At 40.1% G+C, this 27,855-nt stretch overlaps 1 protein-coding gene across 1 annotated transcript; it reads right to left on the bottom strand.

The window, feature by feature from the left end:
• Nucleotides 1-394: 394 nt before the first annotated feature.
• PAFAH1B2 (platelet activating factor acetylhydrolase 1b catalytic subunit 2) lies at nt 395-27,855 on the bottom strand. Its single transcript, XM_069555272.1, has 6 exons — nt 27,399-27,855; nt 16,433-16,520; nt 9,009-9,098; nt 8,113-8,229; nt 6,576-6,698; nt 395-2,716 (listed from the first exon to the last, which is right to left on the bottom strand). Exons 2-6 carry the CDS (start codon nt 16,511-16,513, stop codon nt 2,438-2,440), a joined length of 690 nt encoding a protein of 229 aa, XP_069411373.1. The 5' UTR covers nt 16,514-16,520; nt 27,399-27,855; the 3' UTR covers nt 395-2,437.

Here is a 27,855-nt window from a genome sequence, read left to right as displayed (position 1 = left end):
CACCTCCAGCCTGCCACACTCAGGACAGGGCTGCAGAAACCTCCACAGTGGCGTCACAAGCTGCCGTCTAGTGTAGCAGAAATGGGTGGGCAAAGGAATGGGAATGTGCTGGGAGACCAACAGAAAAACACCTCGCTGGCTGCCTGCAAAACTGGCTCCTTAATCACAAGGACAATTAGGATGTTTCCCTTGGACAGTTCATTAAACTTCATATATATGTGTGTTTGTGTGTGTATATATATTTTATATATATATATATGAACTCTAAAGATTAGGCATTAAGTTCTGTCACTGCAGCAAACTGGGTGGTCAAATGAAAAAAAAAAACAGATGAACACTTTTTGCCTAAAGCAGTGCAAAGCAAGCTGCAAGAAATGAAAGTGGACTCAGTATCTGCACTGTTAGCAATGGGGCTTACTTTTATTTCAAAGGCTAGTGGTTCAAATACTATTGCTCGAATAGCTCTGGTAAATATAAAATGTAGTAACATCCAAGGTTTATACACAGAAGCAAAGGAGCTGAAGGCCAGCTAACAAAGGGATATGTGACTCAGTCGAGAGAGAAGCTAAAAGCACATGATGCAGGAGAGACCTAACAGGGTTTGGACCGTACCCCCATCTCTGACAACAGAAAAAGACCTGGAGAGCAAACAGTCTTTTCACACATAAAACTGCGGCTTAATTAATTCTCCTTCCTAGAATTATACCTCAGCTAAGAAAAAAAAAAATCTGTCCTGAAAAACTCAAGAGCCTGGGCTACTAAAAATAAGAAGGAAAATTTAATATACTAAACAAGTTTAGGAAACATCACATATATTTTCAGTTGTTAATGAAGACATGATACATTCAAAAGTTTTTTTTTAAGACCAAAAAAAAAAAAAAAAAGACCCCACAAAATACCTAGAAAAAGCCTTGACAAGGAAAAAAAAAAAATCTGCCCAAGTTCTATCCCTTTCAATCAGATGTGGCTCTTAGCACAAACCACAAATCCCCCTCCAACACACAACAGCAATATCATGTACCTTGCAAGCCAAGTATGAAACATACGCCTTAGTTACTGAACTTGAATGTTAAGCTGAATCTCTGCAGAGCCCATCTGGATGGGTTACTTCAATATCCACCTGGTCCAGTTTAAAGTATTTGTTTGTAGATCCAGTTTGTATATATTCCATTGGTATACGAAATAACAGACCACCTGCTCCTATTATTTTTTAAACGGCAGTTCTTGTAGCTCATCAAACCATTAAGATTATAAAGAGCTCTCTTGAAAGAAATTCACAGATAAAGATATATTAAGGAGAAATCCTTAAGGTTCCACAAGCTTTTTTTTTTTAACTAAAATAGGGGGGATCAAGTAGAATGTTTATTCTGAAGAGCAGTTTCACTGTTTCCCCATGAGAAGAGGCCAAATTTTTCTGGACTGATAATTTAAAAACTAAGCCAAGAAAAAAAGCCAGGTCTTGTGGAGTTGGAAACAGAGTTCCAATTTTTTCCCCCAAAGAAGGAAAACTGTTAACAGGTTTTAAGAGAGAAACAAAAACATAACCAATCAGAACTCTGAATATGGACAGCACTACACAGACTCTATAGCACAGAACACCACACAAGAATGAGTTACACATCAGTAATATCATAAGAGTAACTGGCTGGGGACTTACACTTCCAGCAACAGAGCTCCTAGGTTAAAAATGTGTTAAAAGCTTGTAATGTCAACAAGGACCCCCCAAAAAAGAGAGGGGATGAGGGGGAATAGAGGAAAGGCTGCATGCATGGGTCTATTACAGACATGATATTCAGCAGCATAAAAATAATACCCTCAACAGAGTCCCCCAAATGGGGCCAAACCTATTTTTCACTGCTAAGCATGGGAAGGATTAAGAGTGGAACAAATTCACTAGTGACTATAGCATCTCCCATATTTGAATGACAAGCACGTTCAATCTGATGCTATATGTTGCTACAACATTGAGAATATGTATGAGTAAAGCAAAATAAAAAAGACTAAATAATGAACTTTAACAACTGGAAAAACATCTGTTTTAAAGCCAAGTAGGTGTGACTCTAATCATTATTATATATGACATAATCCATACAAAGAAAGGCCAAGCATCTTCATTTTGTTCAGTACTTAGGCTTGATGTTTTCCTAGGAAAAACAGTGATAATTCAAAGACTGTATCACACATATAACTAAAAAGTCCCCTTCTGGTTTCAAATGAATTTAAACAACCATCTTCCTTGGCTAATTTTTCTCCTGTGTAAAACAAACCTTCTATGTACAGGACCAGTTTAAATCCCTCCTCCCCTTCAAACACTAGATAGGAACATTCAGGAACATTCGACAATGCAAAGTGCCTTAAGAAAGAGAAGGATTCTGTAGTGCCAGTGATAGAACTGATCTGAGGAGGCTGGGATGCTAGGAACACTGATGGGAGCCAGTCAGGCAATGGTGGTTTGTTTTTCCTCAGGTGTTTCCTCCAACAACTGCATGATCAGTTCATGGAGGGGTTTGCAGATCTTTGCATAGCCACCCCCTGTGAGATGCAGAAAATCAAACATGTCGTGGCAGGAGATGGCACCGTCCGAGTGCACGAAGCCCCCGTCTGTGTCCAGGAGCTGAACGTTGGCAAGCTTCGGCAGGGAGACCTTGAGGAGCTGGTTCACCTTGGCATTCTTTTGCCTCAAGGGGTTGGGCTTCTCACCTCGAGGTAACAAACCCTGGGGAAGAGCAGAGAAGAATATGAGAAGACGCATTGTTTTTCTCTACTTACTTGTGATTTCAAATATCCCTGGGACTCTCCATTTAGCATTTTTCATACCTTTGATTTCTGAAACACTGGACTAGGCCCATCTTAATGAAAGTTCTCTGACTATTCCTGCTTGGTTTCTTTCCAGGTTCCTCCTCCTGTCCCTTAATCGCTGGTATTCCTCAGGGTCTTGTCCTTGGGCCAGTATTCTTCCCATTCTACACACTTTAGCCCAGATCACTTCCATAGCTTCAGAACTCTGACTGAACATCCAGGTATAGAACCAAACTTGAATGTCTCTCAGGCACTCCTAACTCAACATGTCCAAAAACCATTTATCATCTCCCCTAGACTATGTTCCTCCCACATTCTCTATGGCAACTGTTCTTTCAACATCCCTGAGTCTCTCATCCCATAAACCTAGTCTACTTATTGTTAAATCACTCAGCTTTTACATCCTAAATATTTTTCCAATCCATTCTTTTTTTCTGATTATAAACAACATTGTTATTTATCACTACTCATCTCAATTAATGTAAAAATCTCCTGACTGACCATCCTCCCTTCAGTAATATCTTCCCTTCAATTCATTCTCCAAACAGTCTACCATATAGCTAGAATATCTGGCTCAAACACACATCTATTCATCAATGCCACCTGAAACCTCCCTAGTACACATAAGAAACAGAGTTGGAACACGTGCTGTCTTGATGAATCAGAGCCACGTACTATCTGGTAGTATGAAGAGAGATGTGGCAGGTACAAGATGAGTTTGGAATATCCTGAATGACGGAAGTAAAGAAGTATCCCTCCCAAAATGATGGGCACGGTCACAAGCATACAGCAGCTAGGTAAAAGGGACTTCCACGTGGCCAAATCTAAGATAATTTGAAGTGTGCTCTAAGTATAAAACATGTACCAGATTTCAAATGTTTAGTACTCTCCCAAGATACATACATTAGGGAACTCTGCTCAATGTTATGTGGCAGCCTGGATGGAAGGAGAGTTTAGGGGAGAGTGGATACAAGTATACGTGTGGCTGAGTTTCTTTGGTGTTCACCTGAAACTATCCTAACATTGTTAATCGGCTATACTCCAATACAAAACAAAAAGTTCAAACCAATAAACAAAACAGAGATGTATCCTAACTATGTTTTAAACTTACTTGTTAATGATCTAATATATTTTTCAGCTAAATCAGGTGTCTGTCCTCCTCCTATAGTAAATAAAGCTGGCTCTTATATGCAAGAGAAGGTTTTATCATCTCAAACTAGAAATGGCCTTTACAGATAACTAATCCTATTATAAGATTGTCAGAAATCCCCAACCAACCTTTTAGCTGGTTTACAGCTCATGATGCCACAACAGCAAGTTATTGTTATTTAGGCAAAAATGTTGCCACTTGTTTCTCCTACTGGGTTTGATAAGAGGTCTTATTTCATAAAAATGGGTTTTCCGTAGGCATTCTACTAAAAGAACAAGAAAAGTTTTATGCCCAAAGGAAGTACTTACTCATGTCTACTTTCAATTTTTTCAGCAGAACGTTGGGCTTTTATTTTCAATTTGCTGTGTGACGGTATAGTTCCAAAGAGAGCTACAGAACTATGAATATGATACACCAATATCTCCTTCTATCCCTGTTAAGTGCAAATGAGGTCAACCCTAAATCCTAGTTTATATGACAGTTAAAAGTGCAAGGTTCTACATCTAACAGTTAACAAAAAGCAGCCCTCACTGTTGGCACATCAAAGCTTGGCTGAGATATAATGAGCGACTAGGAAGGATGGTCAGCGACCAACAAACAAATATGCTGTTCTGACTTTCAGAGAATGTCACAGCAGTTAAAGCCATAAAAATGTTAAGCTGCAAAAGCAGAGCGCCATGCCTACTGGGACTGTCAAGCAAGGATGAGAAAAGTAATGTATATTTTGTGGAACATTTTCCTTAATAAATATGTATCAAGGGTACGCCATGTGATCTGTGATTTTTCTCTGTAGTAAGTGGTAATTGCTAATGTTAAAGGAGACAAAAAATTACAATTCTAATTCCTTTACCATGTAACAATGATTTTAAATTCATTTCCTTCCCTAATTTGCATATTCACTTTCAAGCAATTCCAAATATAATATACATTGTTTAGTATTCAGACTTTTCACTTAAATAATACTCTAAATTTTGTTTGCACACAGACCTTGTAATTGTCGCATGATTAGTGCTATTACATTCAATGACTTGTATAATCATTCTCCCATGGGGTTGATTATTTAGGTTATTTCCAATGTTTTAGTATTGTAGATAACACCACTGTGTATCAAACTCAAAAGCCTGGCTGAAACAAAGAATATTTAAGGAGGATTTATTTAGCAACATCAGGCAACAAGTATGTCCTAAGCAACTACAATGTACCAGCCACTGTACTTCAGAGATGGGACTCTTAACCACAATATAATCCTTTCTGGAATAAGGCAGGATCTAAACAAGGAAGTTAATTAAATACCATGTAATAAAAAACAAGACCTGGCTCCCCAGAACTCTGTTATAATATCCAAACTCCTAACATGGGAACTGTGGCCTCTTTCTCCGAACTACCCCAGACCTGAACTTTATTCCATGATAACCTTCAATTCTTCCAGTACACTCCTTCACTCACCCAACACACACACATGACGAAGTCTTTGATCATTTCCTTCCTTTCTTCCTCCCTCCTCCTCCTCTCTTTCTTCTCTGTAATACTTTCTCTTCTTTCATTTCTCCGTTTGTCTGGAGACCAGTGAATTTTTAAAAAATTTTTTAAAACTCAAGATGTCAACTTTTACATATTTATCCTGCTATGTCCATCCACCAGCTCCTTGAGAGCTACATCTTACTCATCTCTAAATGCTCAGAGCCTAGGAGAGTGCCTCGTACATAGTGATTCTCACACTTTTTTTGAACAAATCAATACCTTAATAACACTTATCTCATTAAAAAACTGAATCTATACCAGATTTCTCAAAAACATGTTTTTAGCTGGCTAAGAATGTCTACAGGTAAACTTTAACACTGAAACAGACAGCTGTTTACCCGAGATCATAAAGACAATGCTTTTAATTCTACAGAGGGTAGCATTTCCTGATGGGGTAAGGTTATGAAGCACAGATTTTCTTCCTGATGGAATCTCTGATATATTAAAGAATTCAGAGATCCTGATAAATACACCACCTTTACTATATTAACAATGGAATAAAACAACAGATGTAGGCTAATCTAAACCCAGCTCTAATGAAAAGAGAATTCAGGGGACTTCCCTGGTGGTCCAGACTAAGACTCCACACTCCTGATGCAGGGGTCCTGGGTTTGATCCCTGGTGAGCAAATTAGATCCCACATGCTTGCAACTTACCAAAAAAAAAAAAAAAAAAAAGATCCCTCATGCTGCAACAAAGATTGAAGATCCTGAATGCCATAACTAAGATTCCACGCAATCAAATAAAGAAACAGTAATAAAAAAAGAGAACTCAGGACTAGAAAAAATGTCATACGCATTTAAAAAATTATCAGAAGACCAGAAGACTTAAAGGGAAGAAAAAAAACTAAGACTACCTTAGGCAACAAAGAGGACCTATAATTCTAAATAAGGATGAGCAAAAAAAAGATAATCCCCACAGCTGATTCTAGGAAATGATGAGACCCATGAGACAATGGCACATATCAGACAAGAGCTTCTCAGGAGCATTATAAGCTGCTTCCAACCTGAAGATTCTTTATATTCATGAATGATCCCGTTTCTAAAAAGACACCTCATCTTTACTTTAAGATATTGAGGTCTCCACCCACCCAAAGACCACATACCAATACAATGATTTTGGCCTGTGGCTGCCTTGTGTTGATGAGCTGTACGATGGCCTCGATTCCACCTGCTACTTCCTCTGCTGTATTTTCATGGTTGTTTGTTCCTACCCAGACAACAATGACCTGTAATTGAGGGAAGGAAGAAAAGATACCCAGGCATAAAGCAATGTCCACTAGTTAGCTGAAAATCTTATTTCAAAAATCAAAGAAGGAAAGATGAACTTCTCAAATGGTTAACTTCAACAGGGCAGGCATCTTAAAACAGTAATGTAGGCCTCATACATATTAATATCAGGATAAATTCCAAACAGAGCAAAACTTAAGTGGTAAAGTTGTGCTAAGAAGAGACGGGAAATTTTATCATTGTGGAGTTGGTAGTTAATCTCTTAAAATCCAGAAACTATACAAAAAAATAAATAAATTTAACTGTATAAAAATAAAACCACTGCATGTCAAAAAACAGTGAAATAAGAAACATGGGAGAAAATATTAGTAACACTGACAGACTCTGGTAGATGTAACCTTCTAGAAAAAATAAAAGTACCCAAGGGAGGGTATTGGGTATAAATACACAGTTCTACTTAAGGTAGAGTCAGTGGCATGGAGGCTGGATATAGTTTTCGGAAGTATTTCTGCTTTAACAAAATTTTCTACATGGTGACTATTATCCGTAGACGTACATCTTACTACGTAACCCGACAAAGTAACTTCCACCCAGCACCAAAGGAATATGCATGAGTTCTTCTATTAGAAAGGCAACGACAAAATACTTTCTACTACAGAAACTGTTGTCAGTGCCTCAGTTTTGTTCTCTTTTTGTTGTTTGGGGTTGGAAAAACTTATATGCAGCATGCCAACTCAGGACACTGAAAATTTGATAAGGCACTGGGTACAGGTTTGCACTGAACATTTGTTCACATCTGTTTCAAATTTCCTTTAGAAGAACTTGGAGGCCGTGATTACCAATCTGTTTGTGTGTTAAATGAATCCAAAATTACTTCCTCAAGTGAATCACAGCCCTGCTCCAATGGCCCACCTCTGAGCACCTTCCTCCCCTTACTGCTTCGGGTCCACAGAACAGCAAACCTCATTAGCATCAAATGTCTTCCAACAGCAGACGAAGATAATTGTAACAATAACAATTTCAAGTATGAGCCAAAAAGCAATACACTGATCCGTAATTAAGCACGTATTTGGAATGTTCTTAATGATAAAATCATCTATCTTAAAAAGGCATGAAGCCAAGAACAACAATGAAATAATGGTTTAAAGAAGCAATTGAAAAAAAAGTTTAACCACTTAACTTTTTAATTTATTTGGCTGAGCCAGGTCTTAGTTGTGACATGTGGGATCTAGCTCCCTGACTAGGGATCAAACTCATGCCCCCTGCTTTGGGACCATGAAATCTTAGCCACTGGACCACCAGGGAAGTCTCAGAAGCAATTTTTCTTAAAAACTACCAGTTTCTGACAATTTAACTCTCTGCAAAAGACTTAAGGTGTTTTTTTGTTTTTTTTTTTAAAAAGCTTCATTTCACCTTAGGTTTAATATTCTCCAGTTCTCCATTCTTTAGTCTCCATAAAACATGTCTTGTTGTATCTCCCCCAATTCCAAAATTCAGTGCATGAAGTGGGGAAAAAAGCTCTCGCCATATCTAAAAAGAGAAAAATTCATTTATTTAAGCTAAAAGTATTGGGAAATAAAATCCCTCAACTGCAATGTATTGTGAGGCATTTGAAATAACAGCTTCCTTTTTCTGTATTCAAATATTAACACCCCAAGTGGTATGCTCTCAACTGCGGAAAGCGCTTTGTAACTCAGTTCTCAGTGCAGCATTAGGCCTCAGCTCAAGACCTGTCTCAACGCAGAGGTTGTGACCATTTAAAGAGGTAGGTACCAACATTTATAATTAAGCAGTCAACTCAATAAATTCATCTTTCCCCTTTTTAAATCATTTAAAAGAAATGAGGTGAAGTAGAAACATGAGATGAAAAAACTTAAGAGTGCTAAACACAAAAAGAAACCTATCTTTTCTTTTAAATTTCCCTTGGAAGAATGCCTAAACAGATTCAAAAGTTCACCCCAAAAACACATAAAATTTTAAAATGGTAAAGCACAAATAATAAGAATTGAGAATCACAGCTAGGACAAACAAAAATGAGCAAATACAAGCAAAGAAATAGTAAAATGCAAGAATTCAAAGTCATGACTAGGACAAATATAATGTGAGGCTTCTTGGAAGCCAATGGAAAAAGGGGAGTGTACTAATAAATAATGCTACATTTCCAGTCTCCTGCTTGATGGCACCAAGAATCCCGTCAAGTAGGTCTCATTTCCCTTCTAACTCTGGATTAGAGTGGAATGGATGCCAGTCTGCTGTTGACGGATGTGCTGACATCAGCAGCCAAGGACCACCCTCGCCCTTCACTTTACCTCACATTGCTGCAGCAACTGTACCATGGAGTCCCCCACAAACAGGACATCCGGCTCTTTGTCTTTGCAGTCCAGGACAAATCTGTTGTGCTGGTGTGAAGAAGAAAGAACAATCAGAAGCTGGCATTTCTTTCCCCGTGAGATTTCTTGGCTTAGTCAGAACAGTTGTCCGACCAGTTACTCTGTTATTAAACATTCTCTCTGGTCTGTCCGTAAAGCTGATTCCTCTCAACTGCAATTAACTGCTGGATCCTACCGAACTGATCATTCTCATGTGCTCAAGAAAATCGGAACACTGCAGAAACCGGAAGAGAAAAACACATTCCCTTTTTATTTTTTCTTAATAAAGCTTATCTTTTCCTCCAACTCTTATGAAGAACACTTCACACATATGAAAACCTGAAGTAACACAATGACTACCTGTACACACTCCACCTACATTCAACATTTTCCCATATTTGCTGTATCTCTGTGTGTTTGCTGAAATACTGATTCTTCACCTTTAAATATTCCACATGCTAGGACTTCCCCGGTGGTCCAGTGGTTAAGAATCTGTGCTCCCAATGCAGGGGTCCAGGTTCCATTTCTGTTCATGGAACTAGATTCCACATGCTGCAACTAAGAGCTCACATGCCACAGTGATGATTGAAGAACCCACACGCCACAACTAAGACCTGGCGCAGCTAAATACATTTTTTTAAAAAAATAAATATTTCACAAGCATCTCCTAAGCATAAAGGTAGTATACTGTAAAGCCACAGAACCACTATCAATACATCTAAGAAAATGAACAATAACCCCACAACTAATATTCAGTCTTTACAACGGTTCCAAGAATTGGATAAAGTATTTTATATGTATCTATTTTTTAAACTAGGATCCAATCAAAAGGCATGCATTTTATTAGAATGATTTTAATATGGTATTTGAAAATGTCTGCTAACCTCTCAAGGTGAGATGTTGGCAAACTAAGAATCAGGCTTTTTCAGTCTAATCCAAGTTTCTAGGCTTGGGTGACCTAGCCCAGGCATGCTTCTTAAGGTAAAAAGATTTTATTCATTGATGTTAAACGAAAGGACATAGTTTAAGTTGTTATATTCATCCCCGAAACAAATTAACACAATGCTTTAGCAGGTCTCTAACCCAGTTCTATAGAAAGGTCCAAATGCGGTTTCTTCTTCTCTATAGCTACATTCAATTCTTCTTCCCCTAGGAGAAGGTAATGGCACCCCACTCCAGTACTCTTGCCTGGAAAATCCCATGGACAGAGGACCCTGGTGGGCTGCAGTCCATGGGGTCACGAAGAGTCAGACACGACTGAGCAACTTCACTTTCACTTTTCACTTTCATGCATTGGAGAAGGAAATGGCAACCCACTCCAGTATTCTTGACTGGAGAATCCCAAATACGGCGGAGTCTGATGGGCTGCCGTCTATGGGGTCACACAGAGTCAGACACGACTTAAGTGACTTAGCAGTAGCGGTAGTAGGAATTAAAGTGGAGATGCTACTTAAGTATTTCTGCTGATAAAACAAGTGGAGATGACACTGGGCTGAAACTGAGATATTCCACTGCGACTGGTGAAAATACAAAAACATCTCTGGAAATAATTTGACAATTAAGACATCTCTTCTTAATTGGACAGGATTTGGGATAGCTTTTTCTTTTTTCTTGTGTAAATGATTTTTTTTTTGCATATGTGTATAGGTTCATGTCTTGTGTAAACAATTTTTTAAAAAATATATGTTGCCAAGGCAAGCACTTTAAAGTGGGTTTTTTTTTGGCTGTGCGGTGTGGTGGGATCTTAGATCCCCAACCAGTGTTCAATCATTTTTTAAAATTTACTATTATTTCAATAGTGTTTTTAAACTTAAGGGATAAGATAAGCAAGAATAAAACTTCAAGCTCACTGAGTAGTGCTCTTTCACATGTCATCTCTCTGTGGGTACTCAGGTATCAACTACTACTCAATACCAACAAAACAGCTCATGTTTAAAGAATACCATGGAATTTAAGCTCTGCTGTTCTAATTGTTTCAGTCCTTTACATTTTCTTTTTAAATAGTTGCAATGACCTTCGAAAAACAGAAAAGATCAAAGCAAAATACCTATAGCCCTACCTTCTTAACCAGTACCTATTAATGTTTTGGGGTATCTTTTCTCATCATTTTTTCACACATTCCCCATTCCTCCCCTGCCTTAAAATAGTTGAAACATATGCACATCTTCTTCTGGCAACACAGCTTTGAGGACAGAAAAAAACCTATGTGCAAATTCTAGCTTAACTACTATCTGGTCAGTGACCTTAAGCAAGTACATAACCCAAGTCTTCCACATCTGCTGACAATTCTCTTTTAGAGCTGTAAAGATGCGAGTTCCATAAAAGGGACCCAGCTTTTTGCTAGCACCCAATAGGCACTCAATAAATAGGGCCATTATAATTGCATATAATATATATTAAAAACATTTTTCTATGTGGCTACATGATTTCCATAATCATAATTTTTAAAAATTTTTATCACATAAATTAAAAGAAAAATATTCATTTACTTATTTGGCCAGGCCACACAGTTTGTGGGACTTTAGTTCCAGATCAGGGATTGAATCCAGGCCCTTTGCAGTGAGAGCATGGAGTCCTAACCACTGAACCGCCAGGGAATTCCCTATAACCATAGTTTCTAACACTACTTAATATCCTACTGACGCATCCAGTGAGACATGCATATTTTTTTTTTAGCTCTTTTCCTAATGAAAGATTTGCCAGGAACCTCCTATTGACTGAGATGAAGAAATTTACATGTGTGTTTTTTTTTTACATATTGGTAAGTTTTAGGTCAAAGATTAACACTTTTATGGATCTTGGAGATATTTCCAAATTCTTAACAGAATGGCCACTGGCTGTATCTATACTGACTCCAGCATGTATAAGAACTCATTTTACCTCAGTCCCACCTGTACTGGTCATTAATATGTCCCCCTCCCTCCTTCTTCTCCTCATTGTTTTAATCTGTGCCTTCTGGAAACAAAAAGTTAAACAGTTCTTGTCAGGCTCATTGAGATATTTATCTAGTATATCTGAGGATATTTTTACTGATGATACAACAAAAATATCAGCGTGTCATCTGTAATATTTATTGAAAATACTTTTGTCAGTCTGCTGCTAAGCCTTCTTTAGCTGGTTACTGTTTTGATATGATTTGCTATTAAATTTGTCTACAGTCAAGTCTTTTAGTATCACCCCCCCAAAAACACTTTTTACTATGGAAAATGTCAAGCGTACAGGAAAGCAGAGAGGACAATACAATGGGTCTCCATATATCCATCACCAATTACAGCAATCATCTAACTATGGCCATTATTAATTCAACATTTCAGAAACTACTGCCCCACCTCATTCTCAAGTTACTTTGAAGCAAACCAAGGATGGAGCATTTCATGTATAAAAATTTCAATATGTAACTCTTAAAAGATTAAAAAAATTCACTAACAAAATACCAGTTCTACTCTTCTAAAATCAATAGCAATTCTTTAGTATCAACAAATAACTAATGTTCAAACTCAATGTAACAAAATTTCATGTTTTTTAAAATCAGGGTCCAGACAATTTGTCTCCTAAAATCCCTTTTAATGTACAGGTTCCACCTCCCTCAGTCACCACCTTCCGAACTATTTTTTAAGGAATATGACTGTCTAACCTATAGAATCTTAGGTCATAATCTAATCTCCATAGTCTGGACTCTGTTGACTGCATTCCTGTGGTGGTGGAGGACATGTTCACTGGTTCCAGCTACTTCTAAATATGTGGTACTTAAGTCTAGATTAAGGATGGATAGTTTGGCAATACTCCATGAGTATCACTTTAATACTTGTTTTAATCATTATTTTTTAAAAATGTTTTGTTTTGAAATAATTTTAGATCTACAGAAGATTTGCAATGATTGTACAGTATCTGTACATATGCATGGCACATCTGTCAAACATAAGACATTTACATTAGGGAATACTAGCAACCAAAATAAACTGCACTCACACCTCACTAATTTTTCCACTAATGCCCATTTCCTGAATCAATCTGGGATATTACACTGAATTTAATCTCATATCTCTTTTAGTCTATTCCAATATGGGACAGTCTCTTGATTTTTCCTTTTCTTTCATAAGCTCAACACATTCAGCTGTGCGCAGGTGTTCTGCAGATGGTCCTTCAATTTGGGTCTGTCTGATGTCTTCCCATAAACAGACTGAGGTTATGGATTTTTGCGGAATACGACGACAGAGGTAATTGCCCCTGTTTATCATATCAGTGGGTACATGATACCAACATGACCTACTGCTGGTGATGTGAACACTGATCACTTAGGTAAGGTGGTGTTTGCCAGTTATCTCCACTATCAAGCCACTATTTTCTGTTCCAGACTCTGTTAGAAGTAAAACACTAAATTCAGCACCAGTTCCTAGAGGGAAGGGTATCAAAAAATGTGCAGTCATATGTTAAAGCTACCAAAGTAATCTACAAGGAGATACTAAGCAAATATATTGTTTCTCCTGAAAGCTGTGTCACTAATGTTAGGATTCCTCAGTGGATCTTGCCTACAGTACTGCAGTGTCCTATCCATGGTTTTCTTTTTCCTCCTTCCTTCTATATTTATTTAAAATATTCTGTAAAGAAGGTTTTTGCCCTCCTATTTATTCATCCATTCATTTATTTACAGGGAATGGATTAATGAACACTCATTCTTAGTTATAAGCCAATATTATCGATTATTATTTTGCTCAGATTGTCCAGCACTGCAGTTTGGGTGCTCTTTCCGGCCCGCTGCAGGTGGTCAGAGTTACTGTCATCAATGAGAGAAACCAATGCTGTGTGTATTCTACGTGCTGCACTGGGGACCCATCACTTCAGTGGCATTTCTACTGGCCATCTTTTTTTTTCATCCCCCTTCCCTTTTCTTTCTCGAGTAGTTCCTTGTTTTCTTTCACTGTAAGATGTTCCAGGCCCATCTTTTTATTTTCTTTGCCTCGGCTATATAAATCAATGATTTCTCCAAAGAGCCCTGGTTCCTTTCGCTGGAGAACTGTATTTAAAAGCCAAGATCTAGGTGCACAATATATTTTACTACAAATTAGTCCTTTCATATTATACAAGCTTTTTAAAACAAGTTAAAGTCATGTTCTTCTTTCATTTGACTATCTTTTTTCCCAGTCAGTGCTAATTATTTAACGTCTGCTAAATTTATGCCAGAAACTACACACACAAAAAATAAATTAATAAATCTAGCTTTATTACTATTTTTCAGTAAACTTATAAATGACCTAAGTGCCCATCAATGAGAAAATGAATAACCCACTGTGGTATTTTCACATAAAGTGACAAAATACTAAAGAGAAAAAAAAATATATCAATTATAGCTATACTTTTAACCTGTATGATATACTGCAGAAAAAACACATTCAGAAAGATAATGAAAGATAAATAGGAAGATACTGTTTACATAGTTTAAAAACATGCAAATATACTAAATACACTGTTTAGAGATTATATATGTAGTATTTAAATACATGAAAAAAATTTAGGATACTGGGGAAGTAGGAAAGAGAAAGAAATGTGATCAATGTGGCATATATGGGGAACACAATTCTTTCAGCAATGCTGTAGATTTTTAGAGTGAGAAGCAAACACACAGATGCTCAGAATATTTCATAAAACCTTTTTTAAAAAAAAAATTGTATGTATTTATTTGGCTAAACTGGGTCTTAGTTGCAGCATGGGGGATCTAGTTCCCTGACCAGGGGTCAAACCTAAGTCCCCTGCTTTGGGAGCACAAAGTCTTAACTACTGGACCACCAGGGAAGTCCCCGTATACTTTCTGAAAGACATAAACAAATGAGAACGATTAAGAAAGAACCACCAAGCAATTGATACATGGAAGAACACTCAAAATAAAAAGCTACCACTCAAAATGTAATAGCTAAAGGCTGATTTTTAAGCCCAAGAAGACAAAACCAGAAAGCAAATACAACTATGAGGAGTACAAAAACAATCATGGAATACTAAAACAGGAAACTCTGCAGACTTCAGATCATACAGAACTTGTTAGTTCAAAAGGTAATATGGTTCAAAACAGATAAAGTGGTAACACTTTATTAAAAAAAAAGTGCTGAAAAAAACCCAGTGGGACCAAAAAAAAAGGGGAAAAAAACCCCGAAAACAAAATAATAGGACATGTTAAGAAGGCAACGGCACCAGAGATTGAAGGGATTCCCACTTGCTAAACCTGGGACAACCTGACTCTCAAAATTACAGTGGATTATAACCCACTTGAATAAAGTAGGAACCTGCGAATCTGTATTGTAACAAATTAGGACTGGTTTAGGGCAACACTATTTTAACCAAGTGATCGAAGTCAGTACCACCAATGAGACAAACCACTGTCAAAATGCCTTCTATGTGATGCACGGAAGACTAATTCCCTGATATTCCTGCCAAAAATGTATAATCTGAACCCTGATTACGAGAAAAGAAGACAAACTCAAACTGAGGGACACACCACAAAATAAACAGCCTATACAAATGGTCAAGCCATGAAAAACAAAGGCTAAGAAACGTTTCTGATTAAAGGAGAATAAAGAGATATATGACAACCAAACGCAATGTGCGATCCAAGACTGGGAAGAAAACTGATATAAACAACAGACAACTGAAGAAATCTGAATATGGTCTCTGCATTAGGTTAACAGTATGGTGGTTTAGTCGCTAAGTCGTGTTCGACTCTTACAACCCCATGGACTATAGCCCGCCAGGCTCCTCTGTCCATGGGATTCTCCAGGCAAGAATATTGTAGTGGGTTGCTATTTCCTTCTCCAGAGGTAAGAGTATCCTGTCAGTGTAAAATTTCCTGATTTTAATAACCATACTGCAGTTATGTGAGAGAATGTTCTTTTTCTTAGAAAACACTCAAATATTTAAGGGTAAAGAAGCATCATGAAGACTGCAACACAGTTTCAAATGATTGAGAAAAAATAGTAAGTTGGTAAATAGTATAAACAGATACAGACAGAATAATTATGCAGATACAGCAAAATGTTAACAAGTGGCAAATCTAGACGAAGGATATAAGAAGTTCTTTCTAAACTGTTTGTAATACTTGTTGCATAGTTATGAACTTACTTTGAAATTTAAAAAAGCTTAAAAAAAATAGAAACCTCGCTATCTACTAAAATTAACAAAGGGCAATGAACATGCTTTAAAATATTCCTCAGTTCCAACATCACATGGTGATTAGAATGATATCTCTAACATAAAATTTTTATTTACAGTAATCAGTTCTTGTTGACCATTAAAAACACCCTTTTGTAGCTTTGGTCAAGGCTCTAAAAATCGAAGAGATTCGCCCTTGTGAATAACAACATGTGCACCTCCTTTACCTGAGACATCCATCTGTCGTCTCCTTGAATATCTTCTGCTGCATGTGGAATGGCTGCTGGGTTTGAGTCTCCTTGGCTCATTCTACACCTGAGGGAAAAAAGGTCTATGTCATGTTTTGTTCACTGACAGGAATCTCTGTTACCGCTTACTTAAATACCACGTCAGGTTTTAAATAAGAATTAAATAAATTTCATTGTGGTTTTGCCTAGAAACGATGCAACTGGAGTTTATTTCCAGCAGATGAGTTCCAGGACATGACTGCACAAGTTCCATAAATATTCCAGCACTACTAGACTTCCAGACAGATTTGAATAACATTCAGGAACAGTGCATTACACTTTAAAAGTCTGCTCCAAGTATATACCTTACACTTACATTCACTTTTCATGAATACATGTTATTGTAACAACCAAATGATGAGGAGTTAAACTCTTATGGTTCAAAGATATCTTACATAAATATATTAGATATCTATATTATTATAGAAATATAATAACATATCTATATCAGTTCAGTTGCTCAGTCGTGTCCAACTCTTTGCGACCCCATGAACTGCAGCACGCCAGGCCTCCCTGTCCATCACCAACTCCCAGAGTACATCCAAACCCATGTCCATTGAATCGGTGATGCCATCCAACCATCTCATCTTCTGTCGTCCCCTTCTCCTCCTGCCCTCAATCCTTCCCAGCATCAGAGTCTTTTCCAATGAGTCAACTCTTTGCATGAGGTGGCCAAAGTACTGGAGTTTCAGCTTTAGCATCAGTCCTTCCAATGAACACCAAGGACTGATCTTCTTTAGGATGGACTGCTTGGATCTCCTTGCAATCCAAGGGACTCTCAAGAGTCTTCTCCAACACCACCATTCAAAACCATCAATTCTTCAGCAATCAGCATTTTAACAGTCCAACTTTCACATCCATACATGACCACAGGAAAAACCATAGCCTTGACTAGACAGAACTTTGTTGACAAAGCAACGTCTCTGCTTTTGAATATGCTATCTAAGTTGGTCATAACTTTCCTTCCAAGGAGTAAGTGTCTTTTAATTTTATGGCAGCAATCACCATCTGCAATGATTTTGGAGCCCAGAAAAATAAAGACAGCCACTGTTTCCACTGTTTCCCCATCTATTTGCCACGAAGTGATGGCCACGGATGCCATGATCTTAGTTTTCTGAATGTTGAGATTTAAGCCAACTTTTTCACTCTCCTCTTTCACTTTCATCAAGAGTTCCTCTTCACTTTCTGCCATAAGGGTGGTGTCATCTGCATATCTGAGGTTGTTGATATTTCTCCCAGCAATCTTGATTCCAGCTTGTGCTGCTTCCAGCCCAGCGTTTCTCATGATGTACTCTGCATCTAAGTTAAATAAGCAGGGTGACAATATACAGCCTTGACGTACTCCTTTTCCTATTTGGAACCAGTCTGTTGTTCCATGTCCAGTTCTAACTGTTGCTTCTTGACCTGCATACAGGTTTCTCAAGAGGCAGGTCAGGTGGTCTGGTATTCTCATCTCTTTCAGGATTTTCCACAGTTTATTGTGATCCACACAAAGGCTTTGGCATAGTCAAGAAAGCAGAAATAGATGTCTTTCTGGAACTCTCTTGCTTTTTCGATGATCCAGCGGACGTTGGCAATTTGATCTCTGCTTCCTCTGCCTTTTCTAAAACTAGCTTGAACATCTGGAAGTTCACGGTTCACGTATTGCTGAAGCCTGGCTTGGAGAATTTTGAGCATTACTTTACTAGCATGTGAGATGAGTGCAGTTGTGCACTGTAGTTTGAGCATTCTTTGGCATTGCCTTTCTTTGGGATTGGAATGAAAATTGATCTTTTCCAGTCCTGTGGCCACTGCTGAGTTTTCCAAATTTGCTGGCATATTGAGTGTAGCACTTTCACAGCATCATCTTTTAGAATCTGAAATAGCTCAACTGAAATTCCATCACCTCCACTAGCTTTGTTCATAGTGATGCTTTCTAAGGCCAACTTGACTTCACATTCCAGGATGTCTGGCTCTAGGTGAGTGATCACACCATCGTGATTATCTAGGTCATGAAGATCTTTTTTGTATTCTTCTGTGTATTCTTGCCACCTCTTCTTAATATCTTCTGCTTCTGTTAGGTCCATACCATTTCTGTCCTTTATCGAGCCCATCTTTGCATGAAATGTTCCCTTGGTGTCTTTAATTTTCTTGAAGAGATCTCTAGTCTTTCCCATTCTATTGTTTTCCTCTATTTCTCTGCACTGATCACTGAGGAAGGCTTTCTTATCTCTCTTGCTATTCTTTGGAACTTTGCATTCAGATGCTTATATCTTTCCTTTTCTCCTTTGCTTTTCACTTCTCTTCTTTTCACAGCTATTTGTAAGGCCTCCTCAGACAGCCATTTTGCTTTTTTGCATTTCTTTTTCTTGGGGATGGTCTTGATTCCTATCTCCTGTACAATGTCATGAACCTCCGTCCATAGTTCATCAGGCACTCAGTCTATCAGATCTAGTCCCTTAAATCTATTTCTCACTTCCACTGTATAGTCATAAAGGATTTGATTTAGGTCATACCTGAATGGTCTAGTGGTTTTCCATACTTTCTTCAATTTCAGTTTGAAGTTGGCAATAAGGAGTTCATGATCTGAGCCACAGTCAGCTCCTGGTCTTGTTTTTGCTGACGGTATAGAGCTTCTCCATCTTTGGCTGCAAAGAATATAATCAATCTGATTTCGGTGTTGACCATCTGGTGACGTCCATGTGTAGAGTCTTCTCTTGTGTTGTTGGAAGAGGGTGTTTGCTATGACCAGTGAGTTCTCTTGGCAGAACTCTATTAGCCTTTGCCCTGCTTCATTCTGTACTCCAAGGCCAAATGTGCCTGTTACTCCAGGTGTTTCTTACTTCCTACCTTTGCATTCCAGTCCCCTATTATGAAAAGGACATCTTTTTTGGGTGTTAGTTCTAGATGATCTTATAGGTCTTCATAGAACCGTTCAACTTCAGCTTCTTCAGCATTACTGGTTGGGGCATAGACTTGGATTACCCTGATATTGAATGGTTTGCCTTGGAAACAAATAAGAGATCATTCTGTTGTTTTTGAGATTGCATCCAAGTACTACATTTTGGAATCTTTTGTTGACCATGATGGCTACTCCATTCCTTCTAAGAGATTCCTGCCCACAGTAGTAGATACAATGGTCATCTGAGTTAAGTTCACCCATTTCAGTCCATCTTAGTTCAATGATTCCTAGAATGTTGATGTTCACTCTTGCCATCTCCTGTTTGACCACTTCCAATTTGCCTTGATTCATGGACCTACCATTCCAGGTTCCTATGCAATATTGCTGTTTACAGCATCGAACCTTGCTTCTATCACCAGTCCCATCCACAACTGGGTGTTGTTTTGCTTTGGCTCCATCCCTTCATTCTTTCTGGAGTTATTTCTCCACTGATCTCCAGTAGCATACTGGGCACCTACCGACCTGCAGAGTTCATCTGTCAGTGTCCTATCTTTTTGCCTTTTCATACTGTTCGTGAGGTTCTTAAGGCAAGAATACTGAAGCGGTTTGCCATTCCCTTCTCCAGTGGACCACATATCTATATAATAATATATATATTAATTTCTAGATATCTATATTAGAGGACTAGAGTCATACACTTAAGAATTAATACAGCAATGATTAGAATCCACTGATTACTAAACAGCTTATAATATACTATACTATATAATCTGTGGTACAGTATATACCTGTACCACAGATTATAATAAAATTAGTTGTGGGCTTTGGCACTGATTTTTGACAAATGTTTACTAGGTACTTTTATTTTTGACAGGTCTCCACTGATAAAATGTGATTAACGATGAGCCTAAGTATGACATCTGATAGTAGAGGAGACCCTGGAGGAGGGCATGCCAACCCACTTCAGTGTTCTTGCCTGGAGAATCCCACGGACCCAGGAACCTGGCGGGTTACAGTCCACAGGGTCACAAAGTCAGACATGACCGAAGCGACTTAGCACCGCACAGCACAGTGCAGAAGAACGAGTAAGTGAAATTCAGAAAAATCAGAAATGCTGCTCTTCAAGAAAGACAGGTAAGAAACCAGATTGTTTTCAACCAACTCTGGAGAATATATAATACATACTAGAGACATTCGGAGAAGGCAATGGCACCCCACTCCAGTACTCTTGCCTGGAAAATCCCGTGGACGGCGGAGCCTGGTGGGCTGCAGTCCATGGGATCGCAGAGTCGGACACAACGGAGCGACTTCACTTTCACTTTTCACTTTCATGCATTGGAGAAGGAAATGGCAACCCACTTCAGTGTTCTTGCCTGGAGAATCCCAGGGACAAGGGAGCCTGGTAGGCTGCCGTCTATGGGGTCGCACAGAGTTGGACATGACTGAAGCGACTTAGCAGTAGCAGCAGAAACATTAGGCTCAAGAGGTCTTTGGGCAAATGCAAAGGATGATGAAAGAGAAAAGGCTGGGTTTTGTGGCTTACAGAAAAAGAGGTCATACTCTCTATTTCCTTCCTTTGCATCCTCAAATAAAACTAAAATGTCTCAGAAAGAGGACTGTGTTACAGCTTTTCAGTAAGTATTCACTGAGCAAATAAAATGCACTGGATTGCCAAGGTAGCAGCTTTTGAGGATCAGAAAGTAATAAGCCCTAAACATGAAAGCAAACTTTCATTCATAAAAAAGAAATTATAGAAGCAAACAATTTTAACACTAATTATGCAACCAAACTCGCTCAGCTCTAAATGACCCTAGGTCTAAAAACAACTGGGCTCAGGGTTTAGCCCATATCTGACTAAAGATGTAAGATATCATTCACAACCTGTGTTTCTTCAGATTACTAAACTATGCAACTACTGAAAACAGCAGAAAGACTAGTATCAACGCTACGCTTTCTACATACCACCTGCGATCCTCACAAAAGTACTGCAAGATGAAAATGAGGATCAGATAATTTAGGTAATTTGTGCAGTAAGTAACTGAAAAGAGGTTTGCCTGACCCCAATTACATCATATCTGGCCCACTGATCAAAAACCAGTTCATGCTGACTCCCTAAAGGGAACCTGTATCATTTCAACAATAAGGAAGAACTACAAGATGAACCTGTATAGATCTAATCAGACTATGACATCTGTTTGGGGGTTTCACTGCCTAAGAAAAGTATGGAAAAATTAAAATACATTAAAAAAAAAAGATTACAAGGCTAAAACAAACAGCTATATAAAAATGTTTATTTTTGAGGTTCTCCTGTTTTTAACCAACAAAACATTTTAAACCTTCCATATTCATTTCTTGGGGGCGAGGGGGAGTCTACCTTCAATTCTTGGTTTAAGTGTGGCTATTCAAGTGAAATCTGATATGGCACTCAATAACTGTTTTAATTTTAAAAGTAACTATTTCCTGCTAGTCAAAAAGCACTACTGCTCTTGAGACTGACAAGGAGCAATCTCATTTTCTAGACTTCAAAACTGGATACAGAGGACTCCCCTAGTGGTACAGTGGATAAGTGTCTGCCTGCTAATGCAGGGGACACAGGTTCGATCTGTGGTTCACAAAGATTCCAAATGCTTCGGAGCAACTAAGCCCATGCACCACTACTCCTGGAGTCTGAGCACTCTAGGGCCCATGGGCCACAGCTACTGAGCCTTTGTGCTGCAACCACTGAAGCCTGTGTGTTTAGAGCCTGTGCTCCACAGCAGAAGCCCATGCACTGCAACAGAGTAGCCCTGCAGCTGGAGAAAGCCTGCACGCAGCAATGAAGGCCAAGTGCAACCAAAATTAAATAAGTTTAAAAATCAGATATGCATTTATTCTTTAAATACAATGCAAAGAAATACATAGCAACAAAACAGCTCCATTTTCCACTCACTCACGGAAAAAGTCTATTGCCCAGCTTTTAATATAGATTAAAACGCCCAACTATTTCTCATTTATTTCCCCACCTGGAGCATGTTAGGTGTTTCTGACGCAAAACTTAACTGACACAGGGTTAACTGAGAGATCACTACTAAAATGGAGAAAAATAATTTGTTCTACTTGAATGGGAAAGACTAAAAATCTCTTCAAGAAAACTAGAGATACCAGGGGAACATTTCATGCAAAGATAGGCACAATAAAGGACAGAAACAGTAAGGACCTAACAAAAGCAGAAGATATTAAGACATGGCAAGAATACCCAGAACTATACAAAAAAGGTCTTAATAACTTGGATAACCACAAAGGTTTGGCCACTAACCTATAGCCAAATATCCTTGAATGTAAAGTCAAGTGGGCCTTAGGAAGCATTATTTCGAACAAAGCTAGTGGAGGTGATGGAATTCCAACTGAGCTATTTCAAATCCTAAACATATGGAAAAGCAGAGACATTACTTTGCCAACTAAGGTCCGTCTAGTCAAGGCTATGTTTTTTTTCCAGTGGTCATGTATGGATGTGAGAGTTGGACTGTAAAGAAGGCTGAGCGCCAAAGAATTGATGCTTTTGAACTGTGGAGTTGGAGAAGACTCTTGAGAGTCCCTTGGACTGCAAGGAGATCCAACCAGTCCATTCTGAAGGAGAGCAGCCCTGGGATTTCTTTGGAAGGAATGATGCTAAAGCTGAAACTCCAGTATTTTGGCCACCTCATGCGAAGAGTTGACTCACCGGAAAAGACTCTGATGCTGGGAGGGATTGGGGGCAGAAGGAGAAGGGGACGACAGAGGATGAGATGGCTGGATGGCATCACTGACTCGATGGACGTGAGTCTGAGTGAACTCCAGGAGTTGGTGATGGACAAGGAGGCCTGGCGTGCTGCAATTCATGGGGTCGCAAAGAGTCGGACATGACTGAGCGACTGAACTGAAAAGATGATGCTGTGAAAGAGCTGCATTCAATATGCCAGCAAATCTGAAAAACTCAGCAGTGGCCACAGGACTGGAAAAGGTCAGTTTTCATTACAATCCCAAAGAAAGGCAATGCCAAAGAATGTTCAAGCTACCATCCAATTGTGCTCATTTCACATGCTAGCAAGGTAATGATCAAAATCCTTCAAGTTAGGCTTCAACAGTTCATGAACTGAGAACTTCCAGATGTACAAGCTGGATTTAGAAAAGGCAGAAGAACCAGAGATCAAATTGCCAACATTCGTTTGGATAATAAAAAAAGCAAGAGAATTCCAGAAAAACATCTACTTCTGCTTCAATGACTATGCTAAAGCCTTTAACTGTGTGGATCACAACAAACTGTGGATAAGTCTAAAGAGATGGGAATACCAGACCACCTTACCTGTCTGCTGAGAAATCTATATGCAGGTCAAGAAGCAACAGTTAGAACAGGAAGTAGAACAATGGACTGATTCAAAATTGGGAAAGGAGTACATCAAGGCTATATATTATCATCCTGCTTATTTAACTTATATGCCAAGTACATCATGTGAAATGTCAGGCTGGATGAATCACAAGCTGGAATCAAGGTTGCCTGGACAAATATCAACAACCTCAGATGTGCAGATGATACCACCCTTATGGCAGAAAGTGAAGAAGAAAGAACCAAAGAGCTTCTTGATGAAAGTGAAAGAGGAGAGTGAAAAAGCTGGCTTGAACCTCAGCATTCAAAAAACTAAGATCATGGCATCCAGTCCCACCACTTCAAGTCAAATAGATGGGGAAACAGTGATGACAGACTTTATTGTGTTGGTCGCCAAAATCACTGTGGACAGTGACTGCAGCCAGGAAATTAAAAGATACTTGCTTCTTGGAAGAAAAGCTATGACAAACCTAGAGAGCATGTTAAAAAGCAGAGGCATCACTTTGCCAACAAAGGTCCATATAGTCAAAGCTATGGTTTTCCCAGTAGTCATGCATGGATGTGAGAGTTGGACCATAAAGAAGGTTGAGTGCAGAAGAACTGATGCTTTTGAATTGTGGTGCTGGAGAAGACTCGAGAGTCTTTCGGACTGCAAGGAGGTCAAACCAGTCAATCCTAAAGGAAATTAACCCTGAATATTTGTTGGAGGGACTGACACTGAAGCTCCAATACTTTGGTCACCTTTTGTGAAGGGCCGATTCACTGGAAAAGACCCTGATGCTGGGAAAGACTGAGGACAACAGGAGAAAGGGGTGGCAGAGGCTGAGATGGTTAGACAGTATCACAGCTTCAACTGACTTGAGTTTGAGCAAACTCTGGGAGATAATAAAGGACAGGGAATCTTGGTGTGCTGCAGGTTCACAGGGATGCAGTCAGACACAATTTAGCAACTGAACAAGAGCAAACACTCTATGATTACATAATTGAAACCATTTTCCTAGCGATCGTTAAAAGAACTGTGCATATGAGGTGCCTCCCTAATAAAACATATCCAAATACATCCCTCATCACTTAAAAACACAATGCAGACACTTCAACTACATTTCAGTTCTTGGGATACCATGTTCAGATCTTGTCAAAACCTAAGAAGAATGTTTTTGACAAACCAGAAGGTGTCTCAAGGAAAGGAGCCAAGGAGAAATTTAAAAACCATCATATCAGAAATAGTTGAAAGAAATAGGTACATTCCTAATCTGTAGAAAAACTGGTTGGGGAAGAGGAGATCACAAGACAAATGGCTGTCAAAGTACTTGAAGATTACTAGGAAGGGACTTAAGGCTTATTCTACAGTGTCTCCAAATAGGAAGACAAGGCCAGTGGATATCGTGTACAGAGACAAATTTCTAACACACAGAACTGCAAATGACCATCTGTCTCTCAAAGCAGATTCCTCCAAAGGCAACTCAGAGATGAGGTGAACATCTATTAGAAAAGCATAAAGAGAACTAAACCATATGAGTAAAGACTGGCCCAGATTAGTGGGGTCCCAACATTTTTTTAATGTTTTAGAAACTTTTTGAAATGCTCCTTAATATATGTATAGTTATAAATCAGTTGTGAATTGCTGTTAACCTGTATTAAATATTACTAAAGGTAATAAAAACTTCATTCCTAAAAAATGCATGTATAAAGAGATTCTAAATTTTTTCCTATACTCTAATGGATCACCTTATGCAACCCAGGGTAGTGCATGAGGTATTCTGAAAGCTGTAATTAGTAACAACAGAAAAAAACACCAGGAGAGGGATCTGACTCCCATCTCACCTCACTGATTCGTAATTAACTGCCCTCACGCAACAAGCCATTAGCTTCTGTGATCACAAACAGCAAGTTCAGTTACAAAAACCCAGCAGAATGCAGACAAAGGTCCGAGGAAATTAACTTATAAGTAGACTCTATTCCAGGCAAACTTTAACTGTCCATTAAAATGAGTTCTCTGGGAAGATGAGGAGACTTGCACAGCATTTCCCAATTTTCCGACTTCTCTACCTAACTCAGACTATGAAAATATAGTACCAGAATTTCCAAATGCTTGTACCAGAATGGTGTAGTGTGTCTAGTTCCAACAACAAAGAATTACAAACCCTCAAGCTGAGCTGGATGCTTCTTGAGTCAGGAAACAGATGGAGAGGGAAAGTCGCACTAAGAATTTAAAAAGATTTAGAATGTTTCCACTCTGACCTAAGGCTCCTCATTTTCAGAGAGAGCTGGCATGCTTTCTCTAAAGGAGAAGAACAGGCCTCATCCGTAGTACCCTGCCTCAGTGGACTGGTGGATGGGTCCTCGGGTTTCAGCACATCCATAATTTATTATCAAATGCCCAAGCCAACACATTAAAGCAAGATGATTTCATACTCCTTCCCTGCTCCCCCACAAGGAGGCAACCTTTATATCAGAACAATGTGCCCAGGAGAAGAATCTAAAGACACAAGGCATATCCCAGGCAAGGCATATTGGAATGCTCAGGGACAATACCCATGTTCTCTCCACACCTTTACCACTTCCCCGACATCAACCCCCCTCCCTCATCGTACCCCTCATTTAAGGCTGAACGAAATGAGATCTCATGGTGGGTCCAGGCGGTCTTCCCTTTCTCCGTGGGTAAGCTCTAAAAACAGGCCGAAGCTTCATGTGTTTGGTTTCCTCAATGTCCTCAATGTTTGTATACACATTATGAAAAGCAACGCTGGCTTGGGAGTCATGGAAAGCAAAACAGTGAGTCACTGTGCAACGGGTACATCACAAACCTGAAGGCCAGAAGATCCTGATCTGGTACATGGACCCGGACCAGCTAAAAAGCATCTAAGAAAACCTGTCCACCAATAGGTTTACCTAAGTTGGTTGACCTTGGGCAAATCACCAGCCTCGCTGGGCCTCATCTTTAAAATGAGGGGATGATGGACTGGGCAGCCCTCCAAGAAATAAGCTCTTCTGAGTCGTAGCACTCTATTTTTTAATATATTAGAGAAGGCAACGAAGAAGTTTCTGCACAGTTGAAATTTCTCAAAAAAAGGTCTGGGGGTAAAAAAGTGGTCCGTCTAAAAGCAAGAGCAACTGGTCTGGGTCCGCGCCAATGGCCTCTCAGACATAGGAAAGGGGAGAAAAGGGTCAGAGATTCAACCTCGGGGACGGAGGGAAAGGCTGAGGCCAAGACCCCGGGGCCGAAGTGTGGCTGGAAACGGGGCTGGCGGCGGCGAGCCCGGAGAGCGGCGGAGGACGCAGGGCGGCATTCTCCGGGGGCCGGTCAGGGCCCGGTCGGGCGGCGCGCCCCGCCACGGGTCTCGGCCGCGGGAAGCGACGGGGAGGCGGGGCGGCCGAGGAAGCGGCAGGCCTGGGGGTGGGGCGCTGGGGCAGGGCTCCGATGAGCGCGGCGAGCGGCCCGGAGGCCCGGGGACCGGGGCCGGCTGGAGGGCGGCCGGCGAACCGCCGCCGGGCCCACCGAGACTGCGCGTGCGCGCGAGGGCCCCCGAGGGTCGCGGGCGGAGGGGGAGGCGCGGGGGGGGAGGGGCCCGGCGGGGTGGGGGAGGGGACGCGAGGTCGGGGCCTCGCACAATAACAAACCGCAGCCCTTTCCGACCCCCGCCTCTCAGCCGCCCGTTTCCCGCTCCTCGAGATGCACTCACTCAGGCACAGGGTCCGTGCGGAACCCCAGCGGCTGCGGCGTCGGCGGGTGGCGCGTCTGTCGCTCGCTCAGTCCGGGCGGCCCCACTCCGGCGCGTCCCTCCTCCGGCCCCAGCACCCGGCTGCAGCGCCCCCACTTCCGGTTCCCCTGCCACTCAGGCAAATGGCTTCCGGAAGTCCCGCCCCATCCTGCCCGGCCTTTGCTTGCCTCTGCCCGCTTTCCCTTTCTGCGGGCGCTTGGTGCTAGCCCCCAGGTGTCCTGCGGGGCCCCTCCGAGTTTCCCGCTTTGTTCTCTATCCTGCCCTTATTTTGCATGTAGTCTGCGAGACTTGGGCCTCTATCTTTCCTTCCTCTGCATCCCTCAATCCTGCTTTCATATCACCGCAGCGTGGAGATGGCATTCAGGACAATGTGCGGTGACCTCACGCTGACGCCATTCCCTTCCAACCCCGCCAACCT

The sequence above is a fragment of the Ovis canadensis genome, chromosome 15 (assembly GCF_042477335.2).
Source record: "Ovis canadensis isolate MfBH-ARS-UI-01 breed Bighorn chromosome 15, ARS-UI_OviCan_v2, whole genome shotgun sequence".
In the NCBI taxonomy this organism is placed as follows: Eukaryota; Metazoa; Chordata; class Mammalia; order Artiodactyla; family Bovidae; genus Ovis; species Ovis canadensis.
Note: the sequence above shows the minus strand (reverse complement) of the source record. Positions and strands in the feature narration are given on the sequence as shown.

Excerpts from the sequence above, each read along its gene's own strand:
- PAFAH1B2 (XM_069555272.1), bottom strand. The coding sequence starts at position 16,513 with ATGAGCCAAGGAGACTCAAACCCAGCAGCCATTCCACATGCAGCAGAA. Across the intron at positions 6,699-8,112 it reads TGGAGAATATTAAACCTAAG|GTCATTGTTGTCTGGGTAGG; the intron begins GTGAAATGAAGC and ends CCTCAATTACAG. Across the intron at positions 2,717-6,575 it reads AGGCCAAAATCATTGTATTG|GGTTTGTTACCTCGAGGTGA; the intron begins GTATGTGGTCTT and ends GCTCTTCCCCAG.